This window comes from Oreochromis aureus, linkage group 19 (assembly GCF_013358895.1).
Source record: "Oreochromis aureus strain Israel breed Guangdong linkage group 19, ZZ_aureus, whole genome shotgun sequence".
Classification (NCBI taxonomy): Eukaryota; Metazoa; Chordata; class Actinopteri; order Cichliformes; family Cichlidae; genus Oreochromis; species Oreochromis aureus.
Genome location: NC_052960.1, coordinates 13,266,910 through 13,287,748, shown reverse-complemented (window position 1 = coordinate 13,287,748; position 20,839 = coordinate 13,266,910). Strand labels below are relative to the sequence as shown.

The window sequence follows — 20,839 nt, the reverse complement described above, 5'->3', positions numbered from 1 at the left end:
ATACCTAGTATACCTAGTACAATAGTACAAACAAAATTGGAAATTGTCCCACGTCAGCACTATGCACAACTGAACACAACACAGTAACTTAAAGTGTTTTTTTTAAGTGCAAAAAAGGTATGAGCAAAAGAAAAATGAATGACTTAATAAATATATAAATGAATGGGTGAATGTTTATTGCACATGATGGCCAATCAGGTCAGCCGTTAGCATTGCTTAGGGCTATTGCCCTGTTGTAAAAGCTGTCCTTGAGTCTGTTTGTCCATGACCTCAGTACCCTGAATCTCCTGCCAGACAGCAGCAGCTTAAACACCCGGTGCTCTGGGTGGGTGCAATCTTGTAGGATGCTGCGTGCCCTCTTGAGACAGCGAGTGCTGTACAGGTCCTTCAGGGAGGGAAGAGGATGTCCAATGAATTTTTTGGGCCATATAATCACCCTCTGTCTTGCCTTTTTGTGTGCCATGGTGCAGCTGGACAACCATACACACCACTAGTCGTAGGTGTATTAAATGTTATTAAACATTTTTTAATTGCATGGATCAAACAAAGGAAAAAAACATGGACATACTTTTTCTTTTTAATGAATTGCTCACAGCATTGATGGAAGGAAAAGTAATTCACTTTAGCAGAAAAGCCAAGAACAGGGTGGTTTTGCTTAATTTTTCAATTTTCTTTCAATTTCGGTTGTAGTTCTATATTGCACAATGAAAAAGAAACAGTGCATCCACACACATAGAAACGTAGTGGTGGTGGTGTTAGTGGTAGTAGTTTTCTGCAAATGAGCCCCATGTATGTACAAGTATTTCTATAGAATTGAAATAATTTTTTTTTTGACTGAATAGACTGTGCAAGTATTAGTTGTGATGTTGTTGTTCTTTCTTTTTGTTTCTAGCTGCACATTTTTAAGCTAATGCCATCACAAGAGCTCATCCAATTCAGTTTGAATTTTTTTTTTTTTTTTTTCTAAAGCCAAATCACAACTAAAGTCACCTCAAGGCACTCCAGTTTTGGATAAAATTTGACTTTTCTGCTAAACATTTCTAGACAAGCCACCCTTCCATTGAGACCATTTTTGTTGAGGCTTCACTGAACAGTAGATCGATCAACTGGAGGATTAGATGCATCTCAGCTCCTGTGCCAGGTCTTTGCTGGATTCTTTTTTTTGTTTGTTTTTTAATAGATACTGTTCATCTGCTGTAGATAGTTTTTTAGGCCTGCCACTTTTTCTTTTGCCCTCCACTTGTCCAGTTTCCTCATATTGTTAAGGATACACTGCACAGCATGCTGAGATATGACAAGGTTTTGGTTAATATTTCTTCAGTAATGACCTTGTTGGTGTAGATTCAGCTGCATCAGGCTGCATGTAACAAGGTGCTTAAACATAAAATTTATGATTGGTTGGGCTGTTAAGTTGTCTGTGTGGACACAACACTGGCTCATTCTTGATTTAAGTGCCTTTTCATGTTTGAATGATTGACAGGTCAGTGTTAAGTGATTTAACAAACAACCCAAAAAAATATCCCACTGAAAATGTTTAGGGTTTCCTTTTTGAAAGCCTGCAGAAGTATTGCTCATGAACAAAACAAAAAATAAGAAAGAGAAAATACAAGACAGGAAAGTTTAAAGAAATGAGGAGTGGCTCACAGTACTGCATAGGGACGGAAAGATCTTTTGGCATGCATGGGTTTGGGTATATATTTGTTTTAAAATATGGAATACCCATATGACAGTAAGAGATACAATTTTCTCATTGCCTTCAATAGTATATGTTTGCTTTTTAAAAAATATGGAAGTCTTATAAAGCTTGTGTGATTTACTAGTGATGATATCCTCTTTGCAACAAAGGTTCTCCTTCAGTTTCCTTAGGAACAAAGCAATTAAACAAAACCAGCAGATGCGAATTTTACAAAAGATTTTATTTGCTCTTCACCTTTCAGGCTACACAGAGGAGGCTTCTTTTCTTGGTAGCAGCTGTTCAAGGGAAAACTTGCAGTTATTGCATAACAGGGTTCTTTAACCATTTAGTGCTCCAGATTTAGCAATACGTATGTCAATAAGAATTAGGTTTCCTCTTTGTGTGTGGCATTGTCCATGGTGTAGTGAGTGATATCTCTAATGGGAACTCTTAATTGTATCTATTACATCTGTGGATGTCCAGCTATGACTAGCCAAAATTTCCATATATACTGTCCTTCATTAATATCTACCAAGGCTGATTAAGGCCAGATGTCACCCCAGTTATCCTATCATATTTAACTCTTAATTGTCTTTATCAGCTCATCACAGTAGTCCTTGAAGGACAGCAAACAGGTTTTCTCTTTTCTAAACTTCAAAGGGTCCAAGCAAAAAAACACTGGCCAGAGAACAACATTAGGTCTAACCTTTGTAACAAATTGATATTTTTAATTGTTGTTCCTTGTTTGTGTAATCTGAGACTACGCAGCAAGAAGACACTGGGTTGAAGTAATGTGAACATTTAGTAGTTCTAGATTAATTTTTTTTTCTTTCAAGATTTAAAGCTGCTAAAGCACCTTTCTTTCCCGCGGTAGAAAAAAAGAAATTTTTCTACTTTTCTGCAGTTTTGGAGTTTTTTCATCAGAATTCAAATTTTGCCAGTTTTGAAACTAACCACAATTCTGTGTTCTGGTACAGAATGGGAACTGGTTTCATCTCCACTGGCTGGATGGAGCTCTTAAAGCATTTTAAAAAGAAGTTGGTTCTCCTCTTCATCACTGCTCTCTTCCTCTTTTTGGTCTTCACTGTGAAAACGCCCATCACATACAAATCAATCCCAAAACCATCTGGGCCGCCAAGTGCTTGCTCCATGAGGATATCCGAGCAGACCATCACGCCGCTTAACAATACCAAGCACTTCCTGGTGTCAGCCTACATGGACCAAAGAGTGAAGGATTTTGATATACGCATCATTGGCATATTTAGGAGAGACTCCATCCAACCCCTTCACTGCTTTTTCTGCTGTGCTGGTTATTTAAGTAGAACCACTCCAGCAGCAATTTTACAGCATCCAGATAACTTTGGTTTTCCCTTTGTCACTACGGATGTCATGTGTCAGATTCCTCGGAACTGCAATGCGACACATGTCACTCTCTTGACTACACCAGACAAACAGAGTCCATCAAATCATCCATGGCTCCCAATAAGAAACAAAGACACAGTTGGACAGAAGGAAGAAAACATGCAATTTGACTTTACAATCTGCATCTCTAACCTCTTTGGCGACTACAACAATGTGCTTCAGTTTGCACAGACTCTGGAGATGTACAAGTGAGTACGGCAACACCACCACAAGCTACAAAGTGAAAAATGTACAACAGCAGCTGATCCTGACACAGTATGAAACCTAACAAGCTCTGCAAAGGCTCCACTTCAATGCAGTGTGTCTGGATTGTATCATATTGCACAGTTGTGTCTGTTACTCCTGTTGCTTCCGGACTTTTAACAAAAGTGTAGTTGGACAGTGTCTTACCCTCAGAAAAGTCTATCACTTGATGCTAAATATTTACAGTAGCACATTTTAAAATTCTGCAGGAGCTGTACGTCTTTTCAGACACTGTAGGAAAATGGATTTTTAGCCTTGTAAACTGTGGATTTACAGCTGTTCAGAACCAGCTGGGAATAGACCGTGTCCCTCCTACTTGATAAACACCACAGACTACTCTTAATGATTATAATATTATTCTTTGTCTGTGTATTTTATCAGTCACATAGCTGCAAGCTATTGTAACAGGTACAGGCTAACACAGTATAAATATAATACTAAGGATAGAAAAATGACCAACTGTTTGCTATATAAACTACCACAATTTTTTTTTAGTAATCTGTTTTGATTGCTGACAACGATGAACTAATTTGCCTTATTTTGTCCCAGGTTGCTGGGTGTGAACAGAGTGGTGATCTATAACACCAGCTGTGGTCCAGAGCTCGATCGCCTGTTGCAGAGTTACAGCGACGAGGGCTTTGTGGAAATGGTTCCTTGGCCCATTGACAAGCATCTGAATCCATCTCGTGGCTGGCTTCACTCAGAGCACGGAGGGGATTTGCATTACTTTGGCCAACTGACCACACTTAATGAGTGCATTTACAGATCAATGGAGCGTTCTCGCTACGTCCTGTTGAATGACATTGATGAGATTATAATGCCATACCAGCACAAGGACCTGATGTCTTTGATGAACATGCTCCGAAATCAGCATCCAAATGTAGGCTGTTCTTGTAATGAATTTGAAAAATAATACAATTACAGATCATCAAACATTCAGTATCCCGTACAATAAGTAGTTGTATTTGACTTGTTTTTATCTGATTTGAAGGCAGGGGTGTTCCTTATTGAGAATCATATTTTCCCAAAGAAACATTTTGAGCCAAGCGGACGGTTTCACCTGCCTCAGTGGAACGGAGTGCCAGGAATTAATATTCTGGAGCACATCTACAGGGAGGACCCCGCCAGAAACATATACCATCCACACAAGATGATAGTTCGGCCAAGGTAAGCTGAATTTGTCAGACAGAAGATTTACTCTATTTAGGACACAGTTCTTTGATTTACTTAATTATACATTTGACTGCAAGTTATAAAAATAAGTACCTTAGTTATTGAACTTCTAGGAAACCATGATAAGCACACAAGAAACATCAAACGTCAGTTCGCTCCAAGTACAATAAACCTTAAGTCCCAGGTACAAAACACATTTAACAAAAGTTCTTATTTTGTTGGCATCTAATTTGATTAACACTTGAACTTTCAGATTTGAAAAGTGTCATATTGCTCATACAGGGCTAACGAAACACAAAATGTAAACATGAACCCAGCAAACAGAAACCTTGAGGGAACGCTCCCTATGGGTTTCCTAAAGGCCACAGTTTAGAGAACCTTCAGGGCACTCCTAAAGAGCAGGATCTTCAATAATCGGTGTACCCTTAACTCCAAGCAGTTAACTCTCTTGTGTATTGTGTCACAGAATGGTGGAGATGACTTCAGTCCATGAAGTGATCAAGAATTTTGGAGAACGCTACAAGGTTCCACTAGATGTTTGTCGGATCATTCATGTCCGTGTGGCTCTACAGGGATCATTAACCCTGGAGCAGCTTAATGTGGATAAACGACTGTGGGACTTTCAGGAAAAACTCATTCCCAATGTGGACAAAGTGTTGAAGAGGGTGGGAATGCTGAAATTGACGCAGAACTGATGGATAAGATGTACAGGCACTACGATGGACACTTGTTAAATGCACTGAATCAGATCGTGAATGTGCACCTTTGAATAAGGGGCATTTGTGAATTTATTGTGTCATTGTTTTTTGAATAGTTTGCTTATTTTGCACCAAGTGCCAGTAAAATCCCTACACTTACCTGAATACTGCTTAATTGCCAATTTTGAATAATTACAAGCCTTTTGAAGGGCACAGTGGTTCTAATGCTGTGTGATATGAGTGTGACCATTTAAATAGTCCTTAATATAAATCTGTTGACTTAAAGAACTGCAAATGTTTTAACTGTCCTGTGTATGTCCCCTGAAGAGAGTAAAAACATTTACCAAATCCACAATATAACGTCCCATAGAATTTGTCCAGTCGTCAGGTTGGAAGAACCAGAGATGGGGAAAGTGTTTTGTGTTTTTTTTAATCTGGGATGGCTGTAGCTCAGGATGTAGAGCAGGTCACCTACTAATTGTAAGGTTGGTGGTTACGATCCCTATCTAAGCACCTTTGGCAAGGCACTAACCCCAAGTGTGTCTGTGATGCATACACTGGATTATTAATGTTAGATAGAAAGAGCTTAGGGAAAAAAGTACTTTTGTTAATGAGGGAAGTTGTGTAAAGAGCTTTGAGTGCTCAGAGTAGTAGCAGCTGTATAAGAACCAGTCAATTTACCTTGTTTTTCGATCAGATTTGGACTTTTCAAGATAAAGTTTAAAGACTATTTTGAGAGTAAAGACAACCTATCAATACAAGGACACAAGGCCCCGCCTCCCAAGGCCTCCCAAGGCAGGGCCTTGGTATATTGTGAAGTTTGAAGATGATCCACAAAAAATGTGGGTAATATAAAGTTCTTATCAGTTTTAACATTTGGTGTGACCTTGACCCAATTTTCACCAAAATGAATGTCTCGTGCTGTTATTGGTATGAACCATCACACACAATTTGAAAATGATATCTTAGACCTGTATTAGCATTCCAAGCTTTACATTCACTACATATTTTCCATTCAATAACTAGCTGAGAACTTGGAGTAGCCAACAGCAGGTGATACTATTGGGGTCCCACCAAACTGAACTGCTGACATGATGGTGGCACTAGTTAGAGCAGGGGTGGGCAACTCCAGGCCTCGAGGGCCAGCGTCCTGCAGGTTTTAGATGTGTCCTTGATTCAAATGGCTAAATGACCTCCTCAACATGTCTTGTAGTTCTCCAGAGGCCTGGTAATGAACTAATCATTTGATTCAGGTGTGTTGACCCAGGGTGAGATCTAAAGCCTGCAGGACACTGACCCTCGAGGCCTGAAGTTGCCCACCCCTGAGTTAGAGGATCACCAAAGCGTATATAGTATGTCCAGCTTTTTTTTTTTTGCTTTTTTTTTTCCATAAAGGGTTAAGGGTTTTTGCTAACTTGTGTGATCATCTGTGATTTCACATACCTCAGTATGGATCATATAGCACATAATGAAGGTTTTAACCACCAGGTATTCTCTGGGAATCCAACCTTCTTGTCATTGTATCTATTATTTAAATATTTTTGTACTTTTGCCCAGCCACCAAGAATCATGAAAGGCTAGTGAATTTCTTGACTCTTACAGCTGGTTATGTTTTAAGTCAAACTGCTGTGCCAATACAGTACTTTGCTCTGATGAAATTCTTCATATTTTTATTATTAAGTTTGACTTTTCAATGAATTTGTTTGTTGTTGTTGTTGTTGTTTTAGTTCCAAGTTATAATGGCAATGATTGTTACTGTCCTTTTGAAGTCTGGAGCCTGGATGATGCCCACAGTTTAAAGGTCATGGTCTGAATGTTACCTGTGAAATGTAACAGTTCAATTATATTATGACATCATAAATGTTTTTGTTTCACTTCCAAAGCTACAGCTTGCTAGCATGAGATTGCCTTCAGATTTGCCTTAATTCTTTTGTGGTATTGATTACAGTTAACCCAACACCAAATAACCACAAAGAACCCGTTTGAGAGGATTTGAGGTACATGAAGTGTGTTATTCTATCTAAAGCAACCATCAGAAGGTGATTGTGATCATAAAGCGATCGACATGGTGAGGAACAATGATCAGGCAGGCTGTGGTGTTTGAACAGTTCGCAGTTTGTAGTAAGTGGCTCCAAGTGTGCCAGGAAAGTGTTCTTCACGCCATTACACTGCCACCACCAGCCTGAAGAGTTGTAATACTCATTTCTGACCCTACTATCCGAATGTCACAGTAAAAATTGAAACTCTCCAAACCGGCAATGTTTTTTCCAATTTTCTTGTCTAATTTTGATGAGCCTGTGCTAATTTTAGCCTCAGTTTCCTATTCTTAGCTGAAAGGAGTGGCACCCATGATCTTCTGCTGCTGAAGTCCATCTGCTTCAAGGTTTGATTAAATAAGTAATAAGTCATTTGAGAGACAGTATGTTGACAGTACTTCTTTTAATTTAACAACTCTACCGGCACTGGCCTCATAGCTTCTGCTTGTATTGGGCGACCGTGGCTCAAGGGGGTGGGAAGCGGATCTGTAACCGGAAGTTCGCCGGTTCAATCCCTGGGCTCTCTGTCCTGGTCGTTATGTCCTTGGGCAAGACACTTTACCCTCCCGCCTACTGGTCGCCAGAGGGGCCGATGGCGCGATATGGCAGCCTCGCTTCTGTCAGTCTGCCCCAGGGCAGCCACCCCTGTGGCTACAACTGCAGCTTGTCTCCAACAGTGTATGTGAATGACGTGAGAGTGAATGAATAATGGCATTGTAAAGCGCTTTGGGTGCCTTGAAAAGCGCTATATACAGTAAATCCAATCCATTATCGCACCATAATGGCTTCTCAGTGGACTAAAGTGCCATCTAACCTGTCTTTCCAGGAATAAAAAAAACAGATGCACAACTCAAATAACCGCACTGGTTGCTTTCACTATCATCCATATGTTGCACCTGAGTGGTAAAGCTTGCAATACGATCTGATCCTTGTATTGTGCAACCCAAAACAAACCAAATTTTTGGATTTATTTACGATGTTTTTGGCTTCTTTGCCAACAATATAGATTCTTTTTTTTAACAATTGTTATTAAAATTTTTGCTTGTTTTCAAGGCATTTTACTCGGAATTTTCAGATGTTCAGATGTCCGTGAGTATTTCCATTCCATTTTCCTGAACATATTACAGAACATAGCTTTCCTTTTTAAACGTGCGTGTTCTACTTCCACATGTATTTCACGTCACTTCTTAATTGGCATACCAACAAAAAGTGATGTCCTACATTTGTTAATAAACTATAATAAAAATAATAATTGCTGTTATTTAGACTGTTATAATATAGTTGTTGGCTTATTATCTGTGCACCATAGCTCAAGAATATCTCACGAATGGAATAAAGTCATTTTGATTGAGAACAGTGTAAAACACAGAGACACTGAGTTTTGTGTTCATAGCAGCTACAAACAAATAAACTCAGGTATTTTTGGTTAGCAGCAATTATGTATGGGACTACCTGGGGCATCAAAACCTGGGAGAAAAGACGGGGACACTAAGCTGTAGAACAGTCAACCTTTTTTTATACCAAAATAATTAATCTCTCGCTATAAAAACTGTTCCCTTCACAAGGTACAAAAACATATTTCCTTCCCCCCTTCTTATTTCATGATTGGTTTGGTCCAGGTGCACGCGCTTCGAGCTGACCACTGAGCCCTCTGCGAGATAAAGACAAAAGAAAGGTGGAAATTAATTAAACTCACAGTGAAAGAAACTGCTCGATTTTCCTAGTATTAATTAGCTTACTTCATTTCTAACAGAAGATTATGTGTTTGTATTTTTTAAGCCAACATGTAATTTGTCCATGCACACCCCTGTACATAAGAACACTAAATAACCGATCTGCCGAAATGGTGCCTCTTCCTCAGGCTTAGCTGTCCGACTCTCCCCATACAGACATTCCCGACCCTGAACCAGTGCCACTGATATCTGAAGGAGGTGAATTCTTTTATGTCAAAAGTGTGTGTAATTGCAGGCGGCACTTGGGCATTTTTTTCTACCCGGTGTTTTGTAATAATATATCATGATTATAACCCACATAAACAGAGTATTTTTGGAGAAATGTGTATTGCTCTGTGTATATTTTGTACACTGGCTATGACTGTTGTAGGTGGGGAGAACTTTCAATGAGCTAAAACAGATGAAAAACTCTTTGAGTTCCACTGGGTTTTGTTTGAAGTTGATATCCAAAGAATTATTTACGTTATATTTGCTAATGTTTTGTATCATAAATAAAAGTGATTAAGCACAAAATGTATTTTACACCATCTTATAAATTAAATTTACATTTACTTAAATCCAAAAAAGTTCACATATATGGCATTTGTATTTGGTGTACCAATCAATGTAATAATAATAATAATAATAATTAAAGCTGCAAGCAGCGATATGAGGGCCCTCGCACCCCCGGCGCGTCGAGCCAAGCCCAACACCTAAAACCAGCGCTTCCGATCTGATGTCACATTGATGGAATTCATGCATTTAACCACCAGCTAAAATTTCATCTCATTCAACCATTATATAGTCGTCCCACTAGGTGGCGCTCTAACCATTACTGACAAATGGCATAACAAACATTTCCGAGCTCGAGTCCCATCACGCCTGCGACCTTTGGGAGAGATTGGACATTGTGTTTTTGAGCGACAGCAGGTTACTGCTTTTGGCGGTGATTGAAACTCCACGTGCCGCCATGACCACCCCGTTTCCCTGAACGTAAAAAGCTTCGCAATTTAACATCACAAAGGTCTTTAGATTCCACACACAGGAGATCGCGTAAATCTAATGAAATCCCTTGGAGGAGTTCGTCAAAGTATGAGGCCTGAAAAGAGGGGAAAATGTCGCCAAATTTACACATTAATTTTAAAATGGCTGACTTCCTGTTGGATTTGGGATATTGCTCCAAGAGACTTTTTGTACATCTTGATATCTCCAATAAGCTTGCCAGGTTTCAAACTCATACATAAAACACAGAGCAGGGGCTGTTGTTTTGAAATTTTGTAGGGGGCGCTGTGGAGCCATTAAACGCTGTTCAAGGAAAATGAACATATAAAAGAAAACCCTCATCACATTAGAGGTGTGCGCCAAATTTCAAGACTTTTAAACTTTTCAAGCCCCTCAAAAGCCACTTCATCTTTCATGGTGAACTGCGTTGCCACCAGGGTGCGCCTGTTCAGTTTATAGTCACAATTTTCTCACTGAAGCATCAAGAGGGACTGATGGTGATATTCACCGCTTTTGAGGTGGCCACGATGAACCTGTGAAAATCAGTACAACAAAATGAAAGACATGACATTTCCTGTTGCCACTAGGTGGCGCTCTACGTATTCCTGACAATGGGCATATCAATCTGTTCAGGGCGGGTCTGACATCATCCCTGTAAAATCTGGTACTGATCACATTGGATTTCATTGAGTTACACTAATTTGTTTCTTCATGGCGAGACCTCAATGTTAGCCATGCTGCTGGGGTCACACCTTCAGCAAAACTCACAGTTTTCTCTGTAACCCAAGACCAACTCCTTAAGGCTTTCCTGGAGAAATTTGAGGCTGCAGATGTCACCCATTACAATACTGTACCCCAAAGTGTAAAACATGACATTTCCTGTTCCCACTAGGTGGCGCTGTCCCTGATGTCAAATATGGCAGTTGAAATATGTTCAGGGGTGGAGCCTTATCATATGTGTCCACTTTGGTCAAGGTCGGACAATGTATGACAGAACGAGAGGCAATAAGATTTTCATGGCGAGTCATCGAAATTCGCCGTGGCGCCACGGCCTCACCGTATCCCGAAAACTCAAAAGCTCCGCAATTTAACATGGCCCAGGTGTGTAGTTGACACTGACCAAATATGAAGCTTGTACAATGAAATTCCAATGAGGAGTTCGAAAAAAGTTCGAGGCATGGAAATGGCAAAATTAGAGCCAAAATGTCACCTTCACTTCCAAATGGCGGACTTCCTGTTGGGTTTAGGACATGGCCATAATAGACTTTTTGTGCGTCTCCGAACGTTAGATATGTGTTCCGAGTTTTATACATGTAGGTCATACCCATCTCGGGGGCTCGCGTTTCTCATTTTTCTAGGTGGCGCTACTGAGCCAATTTTCCCTGGACATGTCTACGGACATTAAAATACGTAAATTTTCACCAGACCTGATGCGTGTGCAAAATTTCATGAGTTTTTGAGCATGTTTAGGCCCTCAAAAGGCCGATTCATTTGCCGAAATAATAATAATAATAATAATTAAAGCTGCAAGCAGCGTTATGAGGGCCCTCGCACCCCCGGCGCGTCGAGCCATGCCCAACACCTACAACCAGCACGTCCGATCTGATGTCACATTGATGGAATTCATGCATTTTACCACCAGCTAACATTTCATCTCATTCAATCATGATTATAGTCGTCCCACCAGGTGGCGCTCTAACCATTACTGACAAATGGCATAACAAACATTTCCGAGGTCGAGTCTCACCACGCCTGTGACGTTTGGGAGAGATTGGACATTGTGTTTTTGAGTGACAGCAGATTACTGCTTTTTGGCGAGTGATTGAAACTCCACGTGCCGCCATGACCACCCCGTTTCCCTGAATGTAAAAAGCTTCGCAATTTAACATCACAAAGGTCTTTAGATTCCCTGCGCTGGAGATTGGTTCAATATGATGAAATCCCTTGGAGGAGTTCGTCAAAGTACGAGGCCTGAAAAGAGGGGAAAATGTGGCCAAAATGACACATTAATTTTAAAATGGCTGACTTCCTGTTGGATTTGGGATATTGCTCCAAGAGACTTTTTTGTACATCTTGATATCTCCTATAAGCTTACCAGATTTCAGGCTCATAGACGAAACACAGAGCAGGGGCTGTAGTTTTGAAATTTTGTAGGGGGCGCTGTGGAGCCATTTTGCGCTATTCAATGAAAATGGTAAAATAACAAGAAAGCGCTCATCACATTGGAGGTGTGCGCCAAATTTCAAGACTTTTTAAACTTTCCAAGCCCCTCAAAAGCCACTTCATCTTTCATGGTGAACCACGTTGCCAACAGGGTGCGCCGTTCAGTTTAAAGTCACAATTTTCTCACTGAAGCATCATGAGGGACTGATGGTGATATTCACCGCTTTTGAGGTGGCCACGATAAACCTGTGAAAATCAGTGCAACAAAATGAAAGCCATGACATTTCCTGTTGCCACTAGGTGGCGCTCTGCATATTCCTGACAATGGGCACATCAATCTGTTCAGGGCGAGTCTGACATCATGCCTGTAAAGTCTGGTTCTGATCAGACTGGATTTCATTGAGTTATACTAACTTGTTTCTTCATGGCGAGACATCAAAGTTCGCCATGCTGCTGGGGTCACACCCTTTCGCGAAAACTCACAGTTTTCACTGTAACCCAAGACCAACTCCTTAAGGCTTTCCTGGAGAAATTTGAGGCTGCAGATGTCACCCATCACAATACTGTACTCCAAAGTGTAAAACATGACACTTCCTGTTCCCACTAGGTGGCGCTGTCCCTGATGTCAAATATGGCAGTTGAAATATGTTCAGGGCTGGAGCCTTATCATATGTGTGCTCTTTGGTGCACGGCGGACAATGTATGAGGGAATGAGAGGCAATAAGATTTTCATGGCGAGTCATCGAAATTCGCCGTGGCGCCACGTCCTCACCGTATCACGAAAACTCAAAAGCTCCGCAATTTAACATGGCCCAGGTGTGTAGTTCGCACTGTCCAAATATGAAGTTTGTATGACCAAATCCCAAGGAGGAGTTCGCGAAAGTACAAGGCATGGAAATGGTAAAATCAGAGCCAAAATGTGACCTTCAATCCAAAATGGCGGACTTCCTGTTGGGTTTGCGTCAATGGGCCCATTGACTTTTTGTTCGTCTTGGCATGATACATATGTGTACCAGATTTCATACATGTAGATCAAACCATGTGGTCGTAGGGCTGCATTTTATAAGGCATAGGTGGCGCTCTAGAGCAATTTTCCAATGCTCATATGTAAAACCATTAAAATACGAAATTTTTCACCAGACCTGATGCGTGTGCAAAATTTCATGAGTTTTTGAGCATGTTAAAGCCCTCAAAAGGCAATTCATTTCAATGAAAATAATAATAATAATAATAATAATAATAATAATAATAATAATAATAATAATAATAAACAGAGCAGATACAATAGGGCCTTCGCACTCTCGGTGCTCGGGCCCTAATTAAAGCTGCAAGCAGCGATATGAGGGCCCTCGCACCCGGGGCGTCGAGCCACGCCCAACACGTACAACCAGCGCTTCCGATCTGATGTCACATTGATGGAATTCATGCATTTAACCACCAGCTAAAATTTCATCTCATTCAACCATTATTATAGTCGTCCCACTAGGTGGCGCTCTAACCATTACTGACAAATGGCATAACAAACATTTCCGAGCTCGAGTCTCATCACGCCTGCGACCTTTGGGAGAGATTGGACATTGTGTTTTTGAGCCGACAGCAGGTTACTGCTTTTTGGCGGTGATTGAAACTCCACGTGCCGCCATGACCACCCCCGCTTTCCCTGAACGTAAAAAGCTTCGCAATTTAACATCACCAAGGTCTTTAGATTCCACACACAGGAGATCGCGTAAATCTAATGAAATCCCTTGGAGGAGTTCGTCAAAGTATGAGGCCTGAAAAGAGGGAAAATGTCGCCAAATTTACACATTGATTTTAAAATGGCTGACTTCCTGTTGGATTTGGGATATTGCTCCAAGAGACTTTTTGTACATCTTGATATCTCCAATAAGCTTGCCAGGTTTCAACCTCATACATAAAACACAGAGCAGGGGCTGTTGTTTTGAAATTTTGTAGGGGCGCTGTGGAGCCATTTTGCGCTGTTCAAGGAAAATGAACATATAAAAAGAAATCCTCATCACATTAGAGGTGTGCGCCAATTTTCAAGACTTTTAAACTTTTCAAGCCCTCAAAAGCCACTTCATTGGTCATGGTGAACCGCGATGCCACCAGGGTGCGCCGTTCAGTTTAAAGTCACAATTTTCTCACTGAAGCATCACGAGGACTGATGTTAATATTCACCGCTTTTGAGGTGGCCACGATGAGCCTGTGAAAATCAGTACAACAAAATGAAAGACATGACATTTCCTGTTGCCACTAGGTGGCGCTCTACGTATTCCTGACAATGGGCATATCAATCTGTTCAGGGCGGGTCTGACATCATCCCTGTAAAATCTGGTACTGATCACATTGGATTTCATTGAGTTACACTAATTTGTTTCTTCATGGCGAGACCTCAATGTTAGCCATGCTGCTGGGGTCACACCCTTCAGCAAAAACTCACAGTTTTCTCTGTAACCCAAGACCAACTCCTTAAGGCTTTCCTGGAGAAATTTGAGGCTGCAGATGTCACCCATTACAATACTGTACCCCAAAGTGTAAAACATGACATTTCCTGTTCCCACTAGGTGGCGCTGTCCCTGATGTCAAATATGGCAGTTGAAATATGTTCAGGGGTGGAGCCTTATCATATGTGTCCACTTTGGTCAAGGTCGGACAATGTATGACAGAACGAGAGGCAATAAGATTTTCATGGCGAGTCATCGAAATTCGCCGTGGCGCCACGGCCTCACCGTATCCCGAAAACTCAAAAGCTCCGCAATTTAACATGGCCCAGGTGTGTAGTTGACACTGACCAAATATGAAGCTTGTACAATGAAATTCCAATGAGGAGTTCGAAAAAAGTTCGAGGCATGGAAATGGCAAAATTAGAGCCAAAATGTCACCTTCACTTCCAAATGGCGGACTTCCTGTTGGGTTTAGGACATGGCCATAATAGACTTTTGTGCGTCTCCGAACGTTAGATATGTGTTCCGAGTTTTATACATGTAGGTCATACCCATCTCGGGGCTCGCGTTTCTCATTTTCTAGGTGGCGCTACTGAGCCAATTTTCCCTGGACATGTCTACGGACATTAAAATACGTAAATTTTCACCAGACCTGATGCGTGTGCAAAATTTCATGAGTTTTTGAGCATGTTTAGGCCCTCAAAAGGCCGATTCATTTGCCGAAATAATAATAATAATAATAATAATAATAATAATAATAATAATAATAATAATAATAATAATAAGAAACAGAGCAGATACAATAGGGCCTTCGCACTCTCGGTGCTCGGGCCCTAATAATAATAATAATAATAATAATAATGATGATGATGATGATAATACCACTAAAATATTCAAATGTAAAAAATGACTTATCCAAGCAATGTACTGATCCATGTCTCCACAGTGTTATATTTTTAGGTTTGGTATGGTTTCCAACATTAAAGTGGTAATGGCTCCATAACCTGCAGATCTAAGCAGATATTTTTCAGTTGCATGAATCACACAGAAAAAGGTGTAGACATGCTTTTTCTGTTTAACTGACTGCTCTCAGTATAACTAGACTTTCTTGAAACTCTTGCTCGGTTAAAAAAGACTTAATGCCACCTGGTTTTAACAGTGCCAAACCCTACAAAACTATTGTTTGTATTTCCTGATTGAATTGCATCACACAGCACTTCAGTGGTGTCACAGACTGGCTGTATGGCCGGCAGAGTGTAGGTGTAGGACTCCAGAGACTGGGGTGAACTCGAAAAGGAAGCTCTATTCTTGAACCTCACAGACTTTGAAATCACTATGTAGCCTGACACTGACAATAATCTGCTCTGAACCTGGAAATCTTTTAAAGATAAAATTTAAAATTTTGCTGCTATTACTAGTCAAACATTCAAATGGTCGGTAGCATTTTATACCAGGTTGATACCTGTGCTGAGGTACAAGCAAGTCATAGGTACTGTCCGTCATTAATATCTATCAAGACAGGTTAAGTCCAGATCTCACCCCAGTGATTCTTTAAGCCACAACAGTGGCTTTTTTTTTTTTTAATGGGACATCCTTTGAACCCTTCTTTGGGCACCTAATGCCCTATCATATTTAATTCTTAATAGTCCTTATCAATGTATCATAGTAGTCCTCGACGAAAGACAGCACAAAGGCTTGCTCCCTTTCAAAGTGTCACCAGGGTCCAAGCAAAACCCACCTGCCAGAAACATCATTTGTTCAATTCTTTGTAATAAAGTAATATTTTTCACTCTTTCACTTTTTCCTTTTTTATATAATTTATAATAATTTCTATATTCTGTGTTTATTTAATCTGAAACTATGCAGCAAGAACACATTGGCTAATACGAACATTTTAACTTTTGATTCTTTCAACACAGCAGATCTGCTGTCACATTGTCAAGCAGCCTAGGGTAAATCCACTCAGACTTTGTATTTAACATCACAGATAAGGAAGGCTGATAAGAAAAATAAAGCAGAAGTCACTTTTTTCTGAACATTTATTCTTACACTAGAAGCAAGTCCTACCACTCTGTAGCCTCAAGGACGTAACACTTTGTAATGAACCCAACGGCAGACCCGACCACATGTTTATACTTTTAAGCATCTCTTTATTTACCCGCTTGCTGTTAAACACACACAAACAGCCGCAGCTCTCCCGCTGCCAGCCGCACACATCACCAACAACCTTAACTCAGACAGAGCACAGACTTTTAAGCCGGCGAGGCGCATCGGTCCATCTCACCTGTAGCAGGATCGCAGACCACGCCCCGCCACACACTTGCTCTTAGTTATTTGTGAAGGGATTCAGAATTTGCTGTCTAAATTGGGGCAGAAGCATAACAGCATATATAGAATCCAAAGTTTTAAGTCTACTCTGCCACTTTTCTTTCCCTGCAGTAGAAATTGCAACTTTGGGAAGTTTTTCATCAGAATTCAAATTTTGCCAGTTTTGAAACTAACTACAATTCTGTGTTCTGGTACAGGTTGAGAATTGGTTTCATCTACACTGGCTGGATGGAGCTGTTAAAACATTTAAAAAAGACGTATGTTCTCCTCTTCATCACTGCTCTCTTCCTCTGTTTGGTCTTGACTTTGAAAATGCCCAGCACATACAAATCAAACCCAAAACCATCTGGGCCGCCAAGTGCTTGCTCCATGAGGATATCCGAGCAGACCATCACGCCGCTTAACAATACCAAGCACTTACTGGTGTCAGCCTACATGGACCAAAGAGTGAAGGATTTTGATATACGCATCATTGGCATATTTAGGAGAGACTCCATCCAACCCCTTCACTGCTTTTTCTGCTGTGCTGGTTATTTAAGTGAAACCACTCCAGCAACAATTTTACAGCATCCGGATAACTTTGGTTTTCCCTTTGTCACTACGGATGTCATGTGTCAGATTCCTCAGAACTGCAGTGCGACACATGTCACTCTCTTGACTACACCAGACAAACAGAGTCCATCTAATCATCCATGGCTCCCAATAAGAAACAAAGACACAGTTGGACAGAAGGAAGAAAACATGCAGTTTGACTTTACAATCTGCATCTCTAACCTCTTTGGTGACTACAACAATGTGCTTCAGTTTGCACAGACTCTGGAGATGTACAAGTGAGTACGGCAACACCACCACAAGCTACAAAGTCAAAAATGTGCAACAGCAGCTGATCCTGACACAGTATGAAACCTAACAAGCTCTGCAAAGGCTCCACTTCAATGCAGTGTGTCTGGATTGTATCACATTGCACAGTTGTGTCTGTTTCTCCTGTTGCTTCCGGACTTTTAAAGAAAGTGTAGTTGGACAGTGTCTTACCCTCAGAAAAGTCTATCACTTGGTGCTAAATATTTACGGTAGCACAGTATAAAATTCTACAGGAGCTGTACGTCTTTTCAGACACTGTAGGAAAATGGATTTTTAGCCCTGTAAACTGTGGATTTCCAGCTGTTCAGAACCAGCTGGGAATAGACCGTGTCCCTCCTACTTGATAAACACCACAGACTACTCTTAATGATTATAATATTATTCTTTGTCTGTGTATTTTATCAGTCACATAGCTGCAAGCTATTGTAACAGGTACAGGCTAACACAGTATAAATATAATACTAAGGATAGAAAAATGACCAACTGTTTACTAAAAAAAGAATTGTGGTGGTTTATATAGCAATCTGTTTTGTTTGCTGACAACGATGAACTAATTTGCCTTATTTTGTCCCAGGTTGCTGGGTGTGAACAGAGTGGTGATCTATAACACCAGCTGTGGTCCAGAGCTCGATCGCCTGTTGCAGAGTTACAGCGATGAGGGCTTTGTGGAAATGGTTCCTTGGCCCATTGACAAGCATCTGAATCCATCTCGTGGCTGGCTTCACTCAGAGCACGGAGGAGACGTGCACTACTTTGGCCAGCTGACCACACTTAATGAGTGCATTTACAGGTCAATGGAGCGTTCTCGCTATGTCCTGTTGAATGACATTGATGAGATTCTAATGCCATACCAGCACAAGGACCTGATGTCTTTGATGAACACGCTCCGAAATCAGCATCCAAATGTAACATTTTATTCGATTTATTTTAATTTCAAATGTTCTTCCTGCACCTGTCAAACCTAAACTGTTCTTCTACAGACAGGAGTATTTCTCATTGAGAACCACACCTATCCCAAGAAGCTTTTTAATCAAAGTAAATCGGGGCCCCTGCCTCAATGGAACGGGGTGCCAGGCTTTGATATTATGGTGCACATCTACAGAGAGGAGCCTAACAGAAATATTTACCATCCACACAAGTTAATAGTTCAGCCAAGGTGGGTTATAATGGGAGAAATGGTTGAGTGTTAGACATGAGCATTCATTTAACCCTGAGGCATTGTGTGATTGTCCATGTTTTTATGCACCTACAGAGCAGTGCAGCAGACCTCAGTGCATGATGTGCTTAAGATGTCTGGAGCAAAGTTCAAGGTTCCACCAGACGTATGTCGGATCATTCACTCGCCAATCAGTACTCCGACCAATCCACCACTTGATCAGCTTCATGTGGACACCCGACTGTGGGACTTTAAAGACAAACTGCTCCCCAATGTGATCAAGGTGCTGCAGAGAGCAGAACTGCTGAGATCAGAGACGCAAAACTGATAGATGACGGACACAAATATTGAAGTTTTAGGAGAAAAAAGCTGGTCAACAAAATAGTCATTATTTGAATTCCCAAAGCAGTGAGACCTACTGCTGTAGATGAAACATGAGAAAGGCCAGGTGCACCACCTTTGAACATGAACACTTTAAATAATTTACATAAGTCGTGATAGAGGAGGCCCTGGGGAGCCATAGGAAGCTACCTTCCTGAAAGACAGGTCACAGACATGCTTGGATTGTTTAATTAAGAACTTCTGTTGTCAAACTCATGGTAAACTTCCTCGTTATACTAGTCGCAGATTGGTTTCTTATGACATTCTTTTCATTCTTATACCACGGTTCTTTCCTTCATGTACTGTAGTGACATGTTACAGGAATGCTTTTACATATTGTGAGCTAATCTTATTAGCGTTCTTGCAGAGAGTTACATGAGAAGATTAACCCTAGTCTTAAACATGGTGATATATATAAAACTCAGCTTAGTATGAAAACTGTGAACTTGTGAAATTAAACACTGGTCTTTTTACTGTGTCAGGAAAAAGGCATGTTATTTTACTACTGTTTAGACTCTATGACCAAACAAAGCAACACTCCCCATCAGGTCTACACTGATTGCAGACTGGAGGTAATTGTGATGCATTGTTTTTGTGTGTCCAGATTAGGCAAGCAGAAGGTGTGTCACTGCTTTCACAGATCAGGATAAATAAGATTTTGTCGTCACAATGCAACAAGTTGACTAACATTCTGTAATTGTTTCCTTTTTAGTCGGCAAAGAGTGATAGTGGGAATCTCAAAAATAAAGCAAAAACATCATGTGAATTTTGTGACCACAGTAGTGTGTGTGAGATTGCTGAGAGATGGAGATGCCTTCCAGAGAAAAAGCAAGCTTGCTTGTCAAGCATCAGAAACTACAAAGACATGCGGAAAATAAATGCATGCAGAGGATAAGCACACACCAGGAAGCACAAGAAAAACAATGGGAACAAGAACATCATGAAAGGCAAAATCTTGAGTAATGCACTAAAGTAATGCCTGTGATAAAAAGGAAATTGAATGCCACTTTCTGACTGGTTTCACAGACGCAGGCTGTCAAAGTGCATTCTTCTTATACAAACAACAACAGCGGTTTACAGTTGAAACCACTTCTGTTTTTTTGGGTCATTGGGTGATGCAAAAACAAGTTATGAACCCAACACTGACATGTTACCTCTTACATTACATTTTGACCCTTTAGCTGAAGGCATTATCCAGGCTCCAGACTTCAAAAGGACAGTAATCATCATTGGCATTTTGAGTTTAAAAATTAAACAAACAAAACAACAACAACAATAACAAATACTCCTTGAAAATTTAATAATAAACTACAATTATTACAAGAACAGGCTTCATTTGGATGCTGTTTTTGGAGCGTGTTCACCAGATACATCAGGTCCTTTTGCTGGTATGGCAAAATTAATACTGGACCACAGCTGGTGTTATAGATCACCACTCTGTTCGCACCCAGTAACCTGTTACAAAATGAGGCAAAAGGTAAATTAGTCAATCAGTGTCAGAAAGCAAAACAGACTGCTATATAAACCGACAAAATTGCTTTACTA

At 40.6% G+C, this 20,839-nt stretch overlaps 1 protein-coding gene across 9 annotated transcripts in view; it reads left to right on the top strand.

Moving 5' to 3' along the window:
• Positions 1 to 20,060, top strand: part of LOC116326068 — a 36,458-nt gene extending 16,398 nt beyond the window's left edge. For 6 of the 9 annotated variants that reach the window (XM_039603842.1, XM_039603840.1, XM_039603843.1 and 3 more), the window contains exons 2-5: positions 2,653 to 3,285; positions 3,890 to 4,220; positions 4,332 to 4,507; positions 4,980 to 5,563. In XM_039603842.1, coding sequence (XP_039459776.1) covers positions 2,654 to 3,285; positions 3,890 to 4,220; positions 4,332 to 4,507; positions 4,980 to 5,208 — 1,368 coding nt within the window. In that variant the 5' untranslated portion in view covers position 2,653 and the 3' untranslated portion in view covers positions 5,209 to 5,563. Of the gene's footprint in view, positions 1 to 2,652; positions 3,286 to 3,889; positions 4,221 to 4,331; positions 4,508 to 4,979; positions 5,564 to 6,389; positions 8,337 to 17,093; positions 17,727 to 18,331; positions 18,663 to 18,737; positions 18,914 to 19,009 lie in introns of those variants that run through there. The other 3 variants (XM_039603838.1, XM_031747170.2, XM_039603837.1) reach the window with 2 other exon arrangements.
• Positions 20,061 to 20,839: the final 779 nt, after the last annotated feature.